This window comes from Dromaius novaehollandiae, chromosome 2 (assembly GCF_036370855.1).
Source record: "Dromaius novaehollandiae isolate bDroNov1 chromosome 2, bDroNov1.hap1, whole genome shotgun sequence".
In the NCBI taxonomy this organism is placed as follows: domain Eukaryota; kingdom Metazoa; phylum Chordata; class Aves; order Casuariiformes; family Dromaiidae; genus Dromaius; species Dromaius novaehollandiae.
This window is the reverse complement of record NC_088099.1, coordinates 119,821,404-119,834,491: the sequence shown is the minus strand read 5'-3', so window position 1 is coordinate 119,834,491 and position 13,088 is coordinate 119,821,404. Positions and strand designations below refer to the sequence as shown.

Genomic DNA, 13,088 nt, shown 5'->3' with positions numbered 1-13,088 from the left:
GCTTTTATATAAATACAGAAAATGATCATGCACTCACCTGTCCCAGATCTAAAGTGACATTGACTTCATTGTACTTTAAGCCCATAGAAAGAGAAGGACTTTGCCACCAGCGCTCGGTTCCATCAATCGCATTAGTTACCGGGTGAGCTTTGCTGGGATCAGCAGCATTGCAATAATCACAAAACTGTCCCTGAAACACAATACATTGAAGAGATGGCATCAGTTGAAATCCTAGGCACTGCAGATGCTGTTGTTAATTGAGACTCTAAAATAGAGCTTTGACTAAAAGAGGGGTTAAATTTTGTTTCTCTGTTTATATAGTGTATTTCTAGGTTTTTATGTAAAAATGATGCAAAATTAAAATATACACTTACAGCTGGATACACACTAAATTTTATGTTACAAAACAAAAAATGTCAAAAATCTATTTCAGGAAACTACAATAATTTTTTTTTTAATTAGTAAACATACTGATACTTTGGTGAAATTATCTATACCTATTCCTGCGGGCTCTCTGCAGGAAATTAATGAAATGAGGATGCTTAATTCAGGATTAAGAGCAAGGCACAAATTATCCTCAGTTCTCCTAAACGACTGTGAAATATAATTATATGCACATAGACTGATACTTACAAAACAATAAAAATACTATATCTACTACTCTTATAATTTTATAATACTGATTTCATTTTTTTCATGCCATTATAATATGTGCTAAACCTGAGACTTCTGAAAAATGCACGCACATGGAAAATGTAATGGATAATGTGAAGCACTCCCTTTAGGAAAAATTAACGAATCCCATTGTATCTTCACTTGCACAAGCTACCACCCAATTTTCAGTCAACAATTAAAGCCATACTCTGGAGATGCCCTGATAATCTCTCTCTGATAGTATCTAAAGCTATTTGTACTGTTCTGTATAATAACGATGAATAATCCTCAGAAAACTTAATTGTCTTTTAATGTGATATCTTGACTTGCCGCACAGACAGTATTTTTGTCTTCAAGAAACTGCATTTGACAGTCCATTAAGATTAGTGCTAAAGTGTTGAAATCATTTACTAAGGGATTTTTTTACTATCCCACTCACATCCTACTTCGGTCACTGGGTACAGAGTCTTCTCAGAAGCAGATAATCGATGGAAGTGTTAAACAGTGTCAGGCACATATCTTTGTAGAACCTCACTAGAAAAATGGCATCTTCATTAAATGGTAGTATCCCCTCAATGGTTACTCTGGATATCTGTCAGACAGTTGCTTAATCCACTCAGTCTGTGAGGTGTAGACCTTGTACTGGATTCATTTTTTAAATAAGGATGAAATACTACTTCAAATTTCTTTTAAAAGTCCAAGTATGTCATATTTGCACCATTGCCTTTGTCAGTTAAACATACTTTCACAGAACCACAGAATGGCTGAGGCTGGAAGGGACCTTTGGAGATCATCTAGTCCAACCCCCCTGCTCAAGCAGGGTCACCTAAAGCACGTTGCACAGGACCCTGTCAAGATGGCTTCTGAATATCTCCAAGGGTGGAGACTCCACAACCTCTCTGGACAACCTGTTCCACTGCTCAGTCACCCTCACAGTAAAGAAGTTTTTCCTCATGTTCAGGCAGAACTTCCCGTGTTTCAGTTTGTGCCTGTTGCCTGTTATCCCATCACTGGGCACCACTGAAAAGAGTCTGGCTCTGTCTTTTTTACGCCCTCCTGTCAGATATTTATACACATTGATAAGATCCCCCCCTCAGTCTTCTCTTCTGCAGGCTGAACGGTCCCAGCTCTCTCAGCCTTTCCTCATATGACAGATGCTCCAGTCCCTTAATCATCTCAGTAGCCCTTCACCGGACTCGCTCCAGTAGCTCTATGTCTCTCTCGTACTGGGGAGCCCAGAATTGGACACAGTACTCCAGATGCGGCCTCACCAGTGCTGAGTAGAGGGGAGGACCACCTCCCTCATCCTGCTGGCACCCCAGGATACTATTGGCCTCCTTAGCCACAGGGGCAGATTGCTGGCTCATGGTCAACTTGTTGTCCACCAGAACCCCCAGGCCCTTCTCTGCTGAGCTGCTTTCATCAAAAAATGAGGAAAAAAAAGATTTGACAAACCTGTTTTTTCTATAATCCATGTTGTCGGGCCTTAGTTTACTCCTGCCATTTAAGTATTAATGGAATCCCACATGACTGCCATTATTTTATTTGTGATTGATGTCAGGCTAACCAGCTTAAAGTAACTAGGAAAATCATACTTGCCAGCTTTTAATATAGGAATAGCATTAGTGCCATTTCATTCTTACTGGGTGCAAGCCTTGCAATCTTGCTGATTATAAGATGTTTATCTCCCATAAAATTTGTTTAACATCTTCCTTAGTTACTAATGGATTGGAAACTACTTCATCATTCTCATGTGATAAAAATATATCATCTTGTGTCTTTCCAAATACAAAGCATAGATGTTCACTGAATATTTCTGCATTTTCTGCATCAGGAGTAATAATTTCAGCCTCTGCATCTGGTCCTGTCCCACTCCTGGTCTTGTGGGAAGCCCAAAATATGCTGTTGCTTACAGAGGAGATAACTAGCCTGAGTTGTTCTAATTCAGCACTTGCACTTGTCAACCTGGCTAAGGGTTAACTCTTGAAAATTCAGAGTTCTTTAAAGACTTACTAAATCCTCATGCACATATCTTGGTTAGCTGTGTCTGCAGATGACGTTATAGTATGATTCTCCTCCAGCTCTGTTGGAGAAGAGGATCTGGCTGACTTTCATACAAACAACTACAATATGCCAGGACACTACTGGATTCTGACATAGTTTGCTGCAGTAGACACCACGTCAGCCTGTGCTAGTTACAGGCAACATTGCCATTTCTGTAACGACCACAAAGAACAGTGTGTCACAATCTGCAGAAATCAATACACTGAGAAATCAATCTATGCACTAATGACTGCAGTTGCCATGACATCAGGGCATCTTTACAGTTAGGAAGATTTGCCTGACAAACACAACTTGGAGGTCTGACATCTATGTTAAAACAGTTCTAGCTTCCTTAAATAGTTTTATAACATGCATGAAACACAATCTTTAAATGCAAATTCACGTTCACTGTAGTCAGGCTGGAAATATAGAGGAAACAGTTGCTGCTACAGCAGTTTTAACTCCCGTCTGGAAATAACTTCAAAGAAAGACTAAATGAATAGAAAACAATGAGGAGTATTAAATGCAAGTGTTACATTTACATACACCTATGTTATTTCACTATACTGCAGCACTTGATCTGAACTCAAGATACCACCTTCTTCTCTTTCTTTTTGACGCATAATTCAAAGAATTTCATTGCAACAGCTGGAGTTTCAGTTATTTAAAGTACATTCCAGACAACTTGCCAACAAGACAGCAAAACAAAAAAATGAAAGAAATAAATTGTTGGACAGAGCAGCCTCCCCTGCTTCCCACTGGCAATATCTGCAGGCATGCCACACTCAGCCTGTCTGCTATACATGTCTCAGTCCCAGGAGCCTGGGCCTCAAGATACTGTTTGATTTTGGCTGCAGTTCATCACCCAGGCAGGTGTGCATTTGCTGGTGACCTTGTTACCTCCTTTCCCTTCATTCTCTTGAGTGAAGGACGACACTGTAACTGCATAAAGCAGTTTGCTGAAACACACCAATGTGGACCAATGACACTCCGGGAAGAAAAAGTCTCACCTGTAAATTATAGAAAGCTACAACAATGAGGGATTTGTTCACAATTTAATACCTAGAGGTTTTGCACTCACTGGCAAGGCAGGACAAGTATGCAGTTAAACTTTAATTCACACCTGCACACCATCATGGATAGATTTGCAGACAAAATGAGACATGCCATTTATCCATCAGAGCTGCTGAAATGTTTTGCACTGTGGTGCATCTGTTCACTCTGTACTGTTCTCATTAAGTGACCATCCCGCTTGCCAACATGCTATTTAAGGAAACATACTGCTTTCTACAGTATGTGTTCAGCACTGTATGTAAGTGTATGTTCAGTACCGTATAAGCCTCAGATTGTACCATGTGGTTGAGCTGTATGTGAAGGGACTGTCCACGCTACCTACCAGCTCTTGGAAGGGCTCTAAATGACTTCCAAATGCTCCTTCTAGATTTGCCTGGGACCACACACTTCATTAAAACACACATCATCAAATAATACGGTGCACCAAAGAGACTAAGAAGTAGCGGAAACTAGGCTATTCTTTTCTTTGCCTTGTTTTAAGTGCTTGTGGTAGCACTGGCAACAGAACGGTCTGCTCCCTTCATTTCATGATTATTTGTAATACTAAAGAAGAGGTCAAGAACAGTCTCTATACCTTCTTTCCAATTTCCACATTTGTGCAGTGACAGCCGTAATCCAATTTTGTATATACCTCAAAAGTGAGTGACTCAAGGGCACAGTCTTGCTCTAACTTGGAACTGGCTTGCTACAGTGTCTATTATAGCTGTCACTTTATGTAAAAGCTGTGTGATCTTCCGCCAGACTCTTAAGAAAGCGCATGTGAATACTCATGCTGATTTAAATCCTTTAACGTAAGCTCGGTTTCTGTAAGAATTTAATATACTTCTGTTCATTTTTCCACAAAAAGAGATTCTCTTATTTACAGTGCCTTTGAACTTGAGACGTGGAGTGGCTTGGTAATATGTATATCGTGCTGTTATCACATTTTCCATGGCTGGATTTCCCTGGCCTTTTGGAAAAATTTCTAACCCCTCTTGAACCACAACAACTACCAGTAAACGACAGAAGTATTCATGTTATGTATCTCAATGGGGCTTTGTTAAAATTGGAGAGAGATGCTGCTGTATCCATGTTTACACAAATGCTGAAAGACGCACAGCGTGCTCTCTTGTGCCATGGCTGAGCTATCAGTAATCCCTCCGGCAATTTGAATCAGGCACAAATCATAATTACCCTCTAACCTAAGACCTGTAAGGCAAATATTTAACAAGAGGAACTCCCCTCCTTTCTAGCCTCTTCCTACATACTGCAAACCTCAGGAATTCATTTCAACTAGGTATTAGCACATAAATGGAACAATTGAAAGAAAAAGAGTGGCAATACGTCACACAACATGCTTTGTTCCACTTACTTGACATCTTTATTTGCTATTTATTTTGCTGACTTTTGTTATACTGCAATTTCTAATATTTCATGGCATCTTACTACAAGATTTCACTACATCACTGGGCTACAGTGTATTGCTGGGAATGTGGTGGAGATAACTGGGCTTTCTCTTCATCTGGTGGTATGGCTGTTTCGGGCAGTTTCAAACGTGGGCGTTGTGTTCAGTATGGAGGGATAGTTGCCTAAACTGCAGAGATGTTTTAGGAACATAGGACCAAGCAGTTTCCTGATCATCACAGATTATCTTCGTAACCTTAGTTTAACATTTACCACCTGTGATGCAGTTTTCCTATTAGTAAAACTGCATATTGCTCATCCTGAAAGCATCTCCAAAGCCCTTGGAGCTTTTAATGATGGAGAGCACTACACAGAGGGAAGGTACACTGAGAAGACTTCATGGTGAGGCAGGAAGGCATTACAGACAGAAGTTCAGGACAAAACACAGAGCTGAATGTGACTGCCTAATCAACTGTGATGGCAGGCTACATGACAGCGCACGCTCCCTTCTGACACACGACAGAGTACATACACTGCACCTTCTTAGTCCTCTCCCCCGCCTCTCCTGAGCATCTGCCCCCAACTAAAAAAACAAGATGGACTTATCCACTGCAACCTCTTCTGAAATCAGATCTCAAGGGTTATTTGAATGTCAAAATATATAAACACCTCATAAGACTTATAAACACTAACCCTTCTTCCAAGAGCCAAAAAAAGTTACTTGCATTCCTTCTATACTGCCTGGAGTCATAAACTGGACCCTTAAAGCTTTCAAAATCTCTTTCATATTGCAGTTGCATCCTGGCTGTCCTCTGATCCCACCAAGTGAGAATACTAATAAAATAACTTTGGAAGGTCTGAAGGCTCTAGGAAAGTCCCCCCTTAAATAAAGTACTGATAGAAATGATACTGAACATCTATCTCACTACATCACAGTCTCTGATGCATTTGTCGCTCCTTCCTTACCCTCTACATAGACATGTTCATACAAGTTTCTACAAAAGGAGAAATATATTTCCATTAACCCTTTCTTTGCCTTTTATCTTTGTCTTTTTTTTTTGGTGACTGGCAAAAAATGCATGTAATAAGCTTCTCCTCTGCTAGGAGAGACCGTCATCCTCCTCACTGTCCTGCGTTTATACTCCCTTTCCAGAGCCCCAAAGGGATCCCTGGCTTCATCCCACAAGCAGTGCAAGGCATTGACTATAAGCCTCACTACACAGTAGTTGTAAAATGCCACAAAACCTGCTGTCTAAAAGGGGACATCTTCCCCCCACCACCACCCATTTCCCCAAAAGGTACCCTCTCTCCAAGGAAATGGTCAGACGTGCAGTGCATCCACACCCACCTGCCCCTTTGCTCACTGCTTCATCCCCAGAAGGGAATAAAGGGGTCCAGCAGGGACCCTGGCAGGATCAAGGGCCCAGCGCTGAAGCCACCAAACACCTGACAGTCTCTAACTAACCCTCAGGGGTTCAAGCGCTGATGGAGAATGAGAGGAACAGGCACCCCCACAACACCTCGCCCTGTGGGGGCCGGAGGGCCCTGCACGGCCGCGGAAACCCGGGCAAGCGGGGCAGGGGCGAAGGCAGCTTGCGCCCCCCCCCCCAACCCGGCAGAGGGGACCCCACCCCAACGGCCGCCCGCGCGCCCCAACGGCCGTCGCGCGCCCCAGCGGCCGCCCGCCCGCCCGCCTCTGACAGGCGGCGGCAGCGGCGCCTCTTCGCGCCCGCCGAAGCGCGGCGCCGCCGGCGTCACGGCCCCGCTGCGCCCCGCTTACCTGGATGGCGCGCCCCAGCGGGGCAGCCGCCGGTCCCCCCACCAGCTTGCAGTACAGCTCCGGCCTCCCGCCGCCGCTCGCCTCCTCCCCGCAGGTGGCCGTCGCCCAGATGCGGGCTGTCTCGGCCACGTTGAAATACGGCGGGTGGAGGCTGAGCCCGGCCCCGCGAGAGCCGGGGGGCACTAGCTGCGCGGGGCAGAGGGTGAAGAGAGGCGAGAAGAGCGCCCAGAAGAGCCAGAGGCCCGGCGCCGAGGCAGCGGGCGCCAAGCGGCTGCGCCGCGGCCGCGCCGCGGCCATGCTGCGCGGGGCTCTGCCCTCGCCGCCCCCCGGTCGGCCCTATAGCGGCGGTGGGCGGGCTGGGGCAGGAGGCGGCCGGCGCTGCCTGCGCTCTGTCCGCCCCTCGCTGCTCGCTGCGGGCGGGCTGCGGCGAGGCGGAGCGGCGCGGCGCGGCGCGGCGCAGCGCGGCGCGGCGAGGCGGGAGCGCAGCCCCTGCCCCGGGTCGCCGGGCGCAACGGGGCCAGGCCGGGCCGGGGGGTGCGCGGGTCCCAGCCGTGCGGCGCCGGCGGCAGCGCCCTCCTCCGCGGCCAGGGCGGAGCGGGGCACGAGGCAAGGGGTCTCTGCGCAGGTGGGACCCCAGGTTTGGACCCCGACACCAAGTGCTTCACGCCTCCTTTGAGAGGCGACTCTGCACCCACAGTTCAATGCCAGCTTTCTCTTTCCTCCCCCTCCTCAGTAAATGTGGGGTTTAATGTTTTTCAGGGGCCATGACACACCAAACGTACCATAAAATTAAGGCTTCCTGGGCTTTCTCCTAGCACAGGAGATGCCTCCATACAAGATGCACCTGCTTCCACCTGTGGGTCCTTGGGGAGATGCCCTGCTCAGCCCTGCTGCGGACATCACAGCTTCCCTTGCCATTATCAGCTCCCTGACATTGCTGGAAATTGTGCAGTCCAGGCCACTACTCTGCAAAGCACAGCAAGTGCATTTGATTCTTTGTGTAAAGGTGCTTCCTGCTCATCCAAAGCAGAAAATGAGCCTCCTGTGTTTTGTGAAGATATTTGGCACAGGGTTTGGGTAACACAGAAGTCGGGGGCAGGCTGGGGAAAGAGAAAGAGGCCTAAGAACCATATTGTTTTTCTAAGGGGTTACACTGCTTAACAGCTTTGCTGTCCTAAGTTTTGTACCATTTACATTTCTTTCCCCAATGCACACTCACACATCCAGTGCTCACTTCTAATAAAATTTGCAGGAATCAGGCACAGAGATATGCTTAGATACTCATGCCTCTAATATTTTAACAGTGATTCATATGAGTAGTGAAGTATTTCATAACTTTATGAGGGCTTTGCTACATGCCACACAGCATTGGTAAGAGATCCTCAGTGTACTGTTTCAGGAAGCACCAGTCACATGCTACTGGTTCTGTCTGCAAAAAAATATCACTACCCTTGGTCTTGTGCCACTATGGCTTTAACACCATAGAAACTCATCAGTGGGAGACAACTTTTGTGTCCTCCATAGAAAAAGTTAGCTTTTCTAAATGTAGCATACCGCAAATTATGTATCAGATATGTATATTCTATCTGTAAATATTTTCAATTGCTACAGCAACTTCAAAATATCCTCCTTTTCTAACTACGACATTGTGAAAAAGAAATTACCTTATGGCTCATGCCCGTCATCTCACTTCCTACAACAGACCACTCGGTACAAACTATGAGAGATTTGAATATAAAAAAATAATACTGTCTTCAAATAGTCCATTAAACAAAACCCTACATTATGGTAAAGGATATCCACTGGTGTTTTCAACCTATTTCTTGGAGACTTGTTAAACCCTAAGGGACTTGGAGTATATCAGGTACAAACTGAGGTCTGGAAATGCCTGACTTCAGTGGCATTTCGGTACAAGGCAACCATTCTTCTACAAAGGCCTTCTATGCATTAACTCACTGAGTGTTCTTGCCCTCTTTGTTGTTAGAGAAAATGAATCAAATTGAATAAAAACTGGATAGGGTGTGTTCCTGGTAGGCAAATAAATGTTTGGGTACCTGAAGGGAAATCTATCTTAAAATACTAAGTGCAAATATAAGAGGAACCGATGAAGACTATAATTATGAAGGTTATAAAATCATCAAACTCTTCTTGAGTAGTCAGATTACTTGCAGGCTGGACATTTTAGTTAACAGTTGCTGAAAGATGTTGCTTCTGTACATCATCCAACGAGTCATGAAAGATGTTCTCCTCACCAAGAAGAAATTTACTGTCTTGCACAATAGTCTGGGGAACTAGTTTACTTCACTTATCCTATAGATTCCTACAAATTAGACTCCAGTGATGGGACTGTTGATTTTAAGGACAAGCAATCTTTTGATATGAACTTTTTGATTTGAAACAACTCCAAAAGAAGTATCTTTTGGTTAGTTTGGACACACTTCTTGTGCAGAACCTTGCTCATTTGTGCTTTTCATAGGTATGTGGGGCTTGTAATAAGCATCTCTGCATTCTCAGTTTTGAACTCTTCTTCAGTGCCCCTGTCCCCTGTCTCCAAAATAAACACTTGTACAGGGCTTTCTGAGAAACATAACCCTAGCAGAAGAATAAGCAGAGTATAAGCCTGGTGATGAAAATACATACGATGAAGCATAAAAAATTTCACAGAAAGTACCATGAAAGTATAAAAAATAACTGCATAAAACTAAGAACTTGAGGTGGAGAGCTAAATCTTCTACCCTATAGATTCTATAGAATAATACCTTACAAGTTTATCTGGTATAGTTTTGTGAGTAGTTCAGATAAGGAATCCAGCTTCAGCAGATGCTTTACAATCTCACTCTAAAGAAAGATTCCTGTAAGCTGTTTGGTATGTTGCACAGCACAAAAGGCAGCCCTTGCTCACAAGAGTTGTCCTTACTCAACCAAGCAGTATTAGTTGATTTACTGGGGAGTATTCAGATGATGAAAGAAGGCTTATGTGAGCAAGAACCTAATTTTTTAGTACAATGATGGCACATTCTTGGATCTTGTTTCTTAAAAGATAAAAACATGAATGAAACTTTGCATATATTCAGAAAATTAACCGAACAAGTAGTAAAAGAAAGGAAGACATCCTCCTGTTCCCTTGTTCATAAAATTACATGCATTTTGCTTTAAATACAGCTAGATTTAAAAAAAAAATTGTTGGCCTTGCAGGTGATTTTCTGTCCTTTTGTTAAAGACTTACACAAAACAAGCTCTTTTATTCATTGTGTTTTCTAGAACTGGTGTGTAAGATGTTACTTTTTATATTTTGTTGCAAGATCTCCAAAGATGTCTAAAAATGTGGGCAGATTTCGGGAAAGATATTACGGCAGCTTTTGTTTCTGACTCAAAACTAAAACAACCGAAAAATAGTTCAGAGTGGCTTTCCCAACATGGGTGCTCAATAACTCAATAACTTTAAAAAGGCAAAGTGACAAAAATGTATAGATAGTGACACTGGAGTCATGTAAAGCCAGAGCGAACAATGTATGGGGGGAAGCCGACTGAAGCAGGCATGTGGGGGTACATGTAGAGCTGGTAATGGCAAAGTAAGTAGCGTGTCACAAGCAGATGGAAAACCAAAATGAGTTCTGCCGTTCAGTCAGTAGTGTGCAGGCTGCAGCATGACCTTGTGCCAGCATGAATCTCGCCTGACCTCTGCAGGGCCTTAGGACCACAGGAAGGAAGGGTAGAGTAACAATTGGTTCCCAGTGAAAAAATAGAGGAGTGATTTTTCTGGCATGTAAGTCTCCAAATGTATAAATGCCGTGTCTCTTTTTTTATCCATTTAAGCCAAATCCAAAACTGGCAGAAGCTCACAGAAAAAGGCTTATTAATTTTTTGCACTTCAGCTCACCCTATCTAACACCTAGAACTTCAGCCCTTAAAAACATCAGCATCGATAATTTGTGGGATTCCCTTCATGTCATCTTTTGGCTGCAATTACAGGCTCCAGAAGCACAGATAAGAATTTATTAGCTGGCAGTTCTCAGGAATCAGCATTTATAAGATAGTGCTCATAAGCAGAAAATAAACTTCTCCAGCTACCTGCCCTTCCTCTTTTCCTTCCAGTGAGTCCTTCCCTTCTTTTCCCTCAGCCATTATAAGGTTTGCTTTCCTTGTTTCTTTCTGTCTGCAAGGAGCGGACATTCACTTTGGTAGATGTCAAGCACTTTATTGAATAAGCGATTGAAATTGTTTCTGAATTTGTAAATAAAATAATGTAAACAGATGACATTACATTAGTAAGGATTTATGCTATGTATAGATCATTCTTTGTGTTCGCTTTTTCTATTTTAAAACATGCACTTAAGAATGTATTTAAAATTTTAAGTTGGGAATGTTTGCTTCGAAATAGCATGGCTAATGTAATTTCGCTGTTTCACACTGCTATTGGTGTGTGCTATATAGCATTTTCTCCTTTAAGAATAACATTTCCTACTGCCATTTCAAAATGTAATTAGGACTTGGCATACTGAGCTCACAGATCAGAAACCAGCAATGAAAATGAGAGATCATCAGAAAGTAGTCTTGGTGACTAATACTAATTGTAAAATTTAGCTGCTGCATAATATGATTTACCAAAGGAATTGCAAGGTAGCGCCATGTACTTCAGAACTCAGGAAACAGGGAAATTAGCACAAGTGAGGACTTGTGAGCTGTCTTACGTGAGCTGCACATGGTAGGTAAGAAAAGGCAGGAACAAAACCTCAGATTCCTGTGCAGACACTGCATTCACTACATTGCCTCACCGGATGTTGTGCAAATTCACTCTTTCTTTGAGGTAATGGTGAATCAATATGTCAGCAGGTAGTTAGAAAGTCCTTCAGATTACACAGATCTGAGCCTGTATTCTGCAAGCATTATTAAAGATTAAATTGTTCTTCTTGTCCACCTATAAAAGTCTCATATCTGGCATTTGTGTTGAGGCCAGTCCTACAGATTTAGTGCATGAAGAGGCTTCCTGCAAAGCGCTGGAGCTGCCTTAGCTCTTTCAGAGTTCTAATCAGGGAAGCACATTTGTAGCCTAGAGAGTAAATACACAACCAGAACACTTGTAGCTCAGATTGGGCTGCCTGCTTCTTTCAAAGAAGTAAGAGATTTATCACCTCCAGTTGTAAATGCTTATGCACAGTTATCACTCAGCTTGTGTCTATAAATAGACTCTCACCAGGTTTACTAAATGCAGATTGGAGTACACTTAAGCTAAAATAAGATTATTTGCACACAGTCTGGTTTAACAGTGAAATAGTACAATACACATTTATGTGCTGGCAAGCCCTGTGTGTTCACTGCTTTTCAACAGGAAAGATGCATTCTGTTAAGCTCATTTTGGTCTCTGCTTTTCTGATGACAGTATCTTTTCTATCTGGCGGAAATTTTTTGTATGACAGTATTTGAGGACCCTACTGTATTGCTTTGAAAAAGAGAAGTTATCTCCTATATAGTTGGAATATGGGGACACATAGAAGCTAAAACCCAAGTCCAAATATGCAGATCAGTCAGCAGAAAATATTTAGGTGCCTCAGGTTCTTAGCGTAATCCAGAACTTTGAATTATCCAGAATTACACTTTTATCTTGTCCTATTTTCTGACTTCTTTTTTCTTGGTGGAGTTTTTTTTTCAGATGTTCCGTCTTGGATGTATACACTAAGATGATGCCATCCTTCTTCACAGACCATCTTTTTCTGAATCTCCTGTGCATGCTAGATTGTATATTCTCTATCCAATGTACTCTCTGCCCTATTAGCTCACATGATTCATTTATCTCAGTGGATGGTCTTTCAGCTTTTTCAGGATGGTGGGTTGCTATTTCATAGCTTGCTGCATTGTAGCTTAATAGCTACCATTTTACCCAGCATCCTTCTACAGTCTTGTATTAGGTGCATCTTCTCTTCTGTCAGCCAGCAATCTCATGTGCACCACATATGGACTAAATTTTTCTTCCACACTGTGCTCTTGCGTTTACTTGACATATTCCTATCATAGAGAATTACTGTGAATTCCCCATTTCCAACAGGGTTCTCAAGGTAACCTTCAATGTCCACAGCCACATTCTTATCAGAGCACAACACCGAACCATTGAACTCTTGTATAGACTTAAAATAGTGCCATCTAATTTGACTGGTTT

The 13,088-nt window shown here is 43.0% G+C and overlaps 1 protein-coding gene across 4 annotated transcripts in view; it reads right to left on the bottom strand.

Moving 5' to 3' along the window:
* LAMA3 (laminin subunit alpha 3) overlaps positions 1-7,303 on the bottom strand; it is a 123,423-nt gene extending 116,120 nt beyond the window's left edge. Inside the window, exons 1-2 of one of the 4 annotated variants that reach the window (XM_064507309.1) lie at positions 6,935-7,303; positions 38-190 (exon numbers count right to left, since the gene is read on the bottom strand). In XM_064507309.1, the coding sequence (XP_064363379.1) occupies positions 38-190; positions 6,935-7,231 (450 nt within the window). In that variant the 5' untranslated portion in view covers positions 7,232-7,303. The remainder of the gene's footprint in view (positions 1-37; positions 191-6,934) is intronic. The other 3 variants (XM_026122781.2, XM_026122782.2, XM_064507308.1) reach the window with 3 other exon arrangements.
* Positions 7,304-13,088: the final 5,785 nt, after the last annotated feature.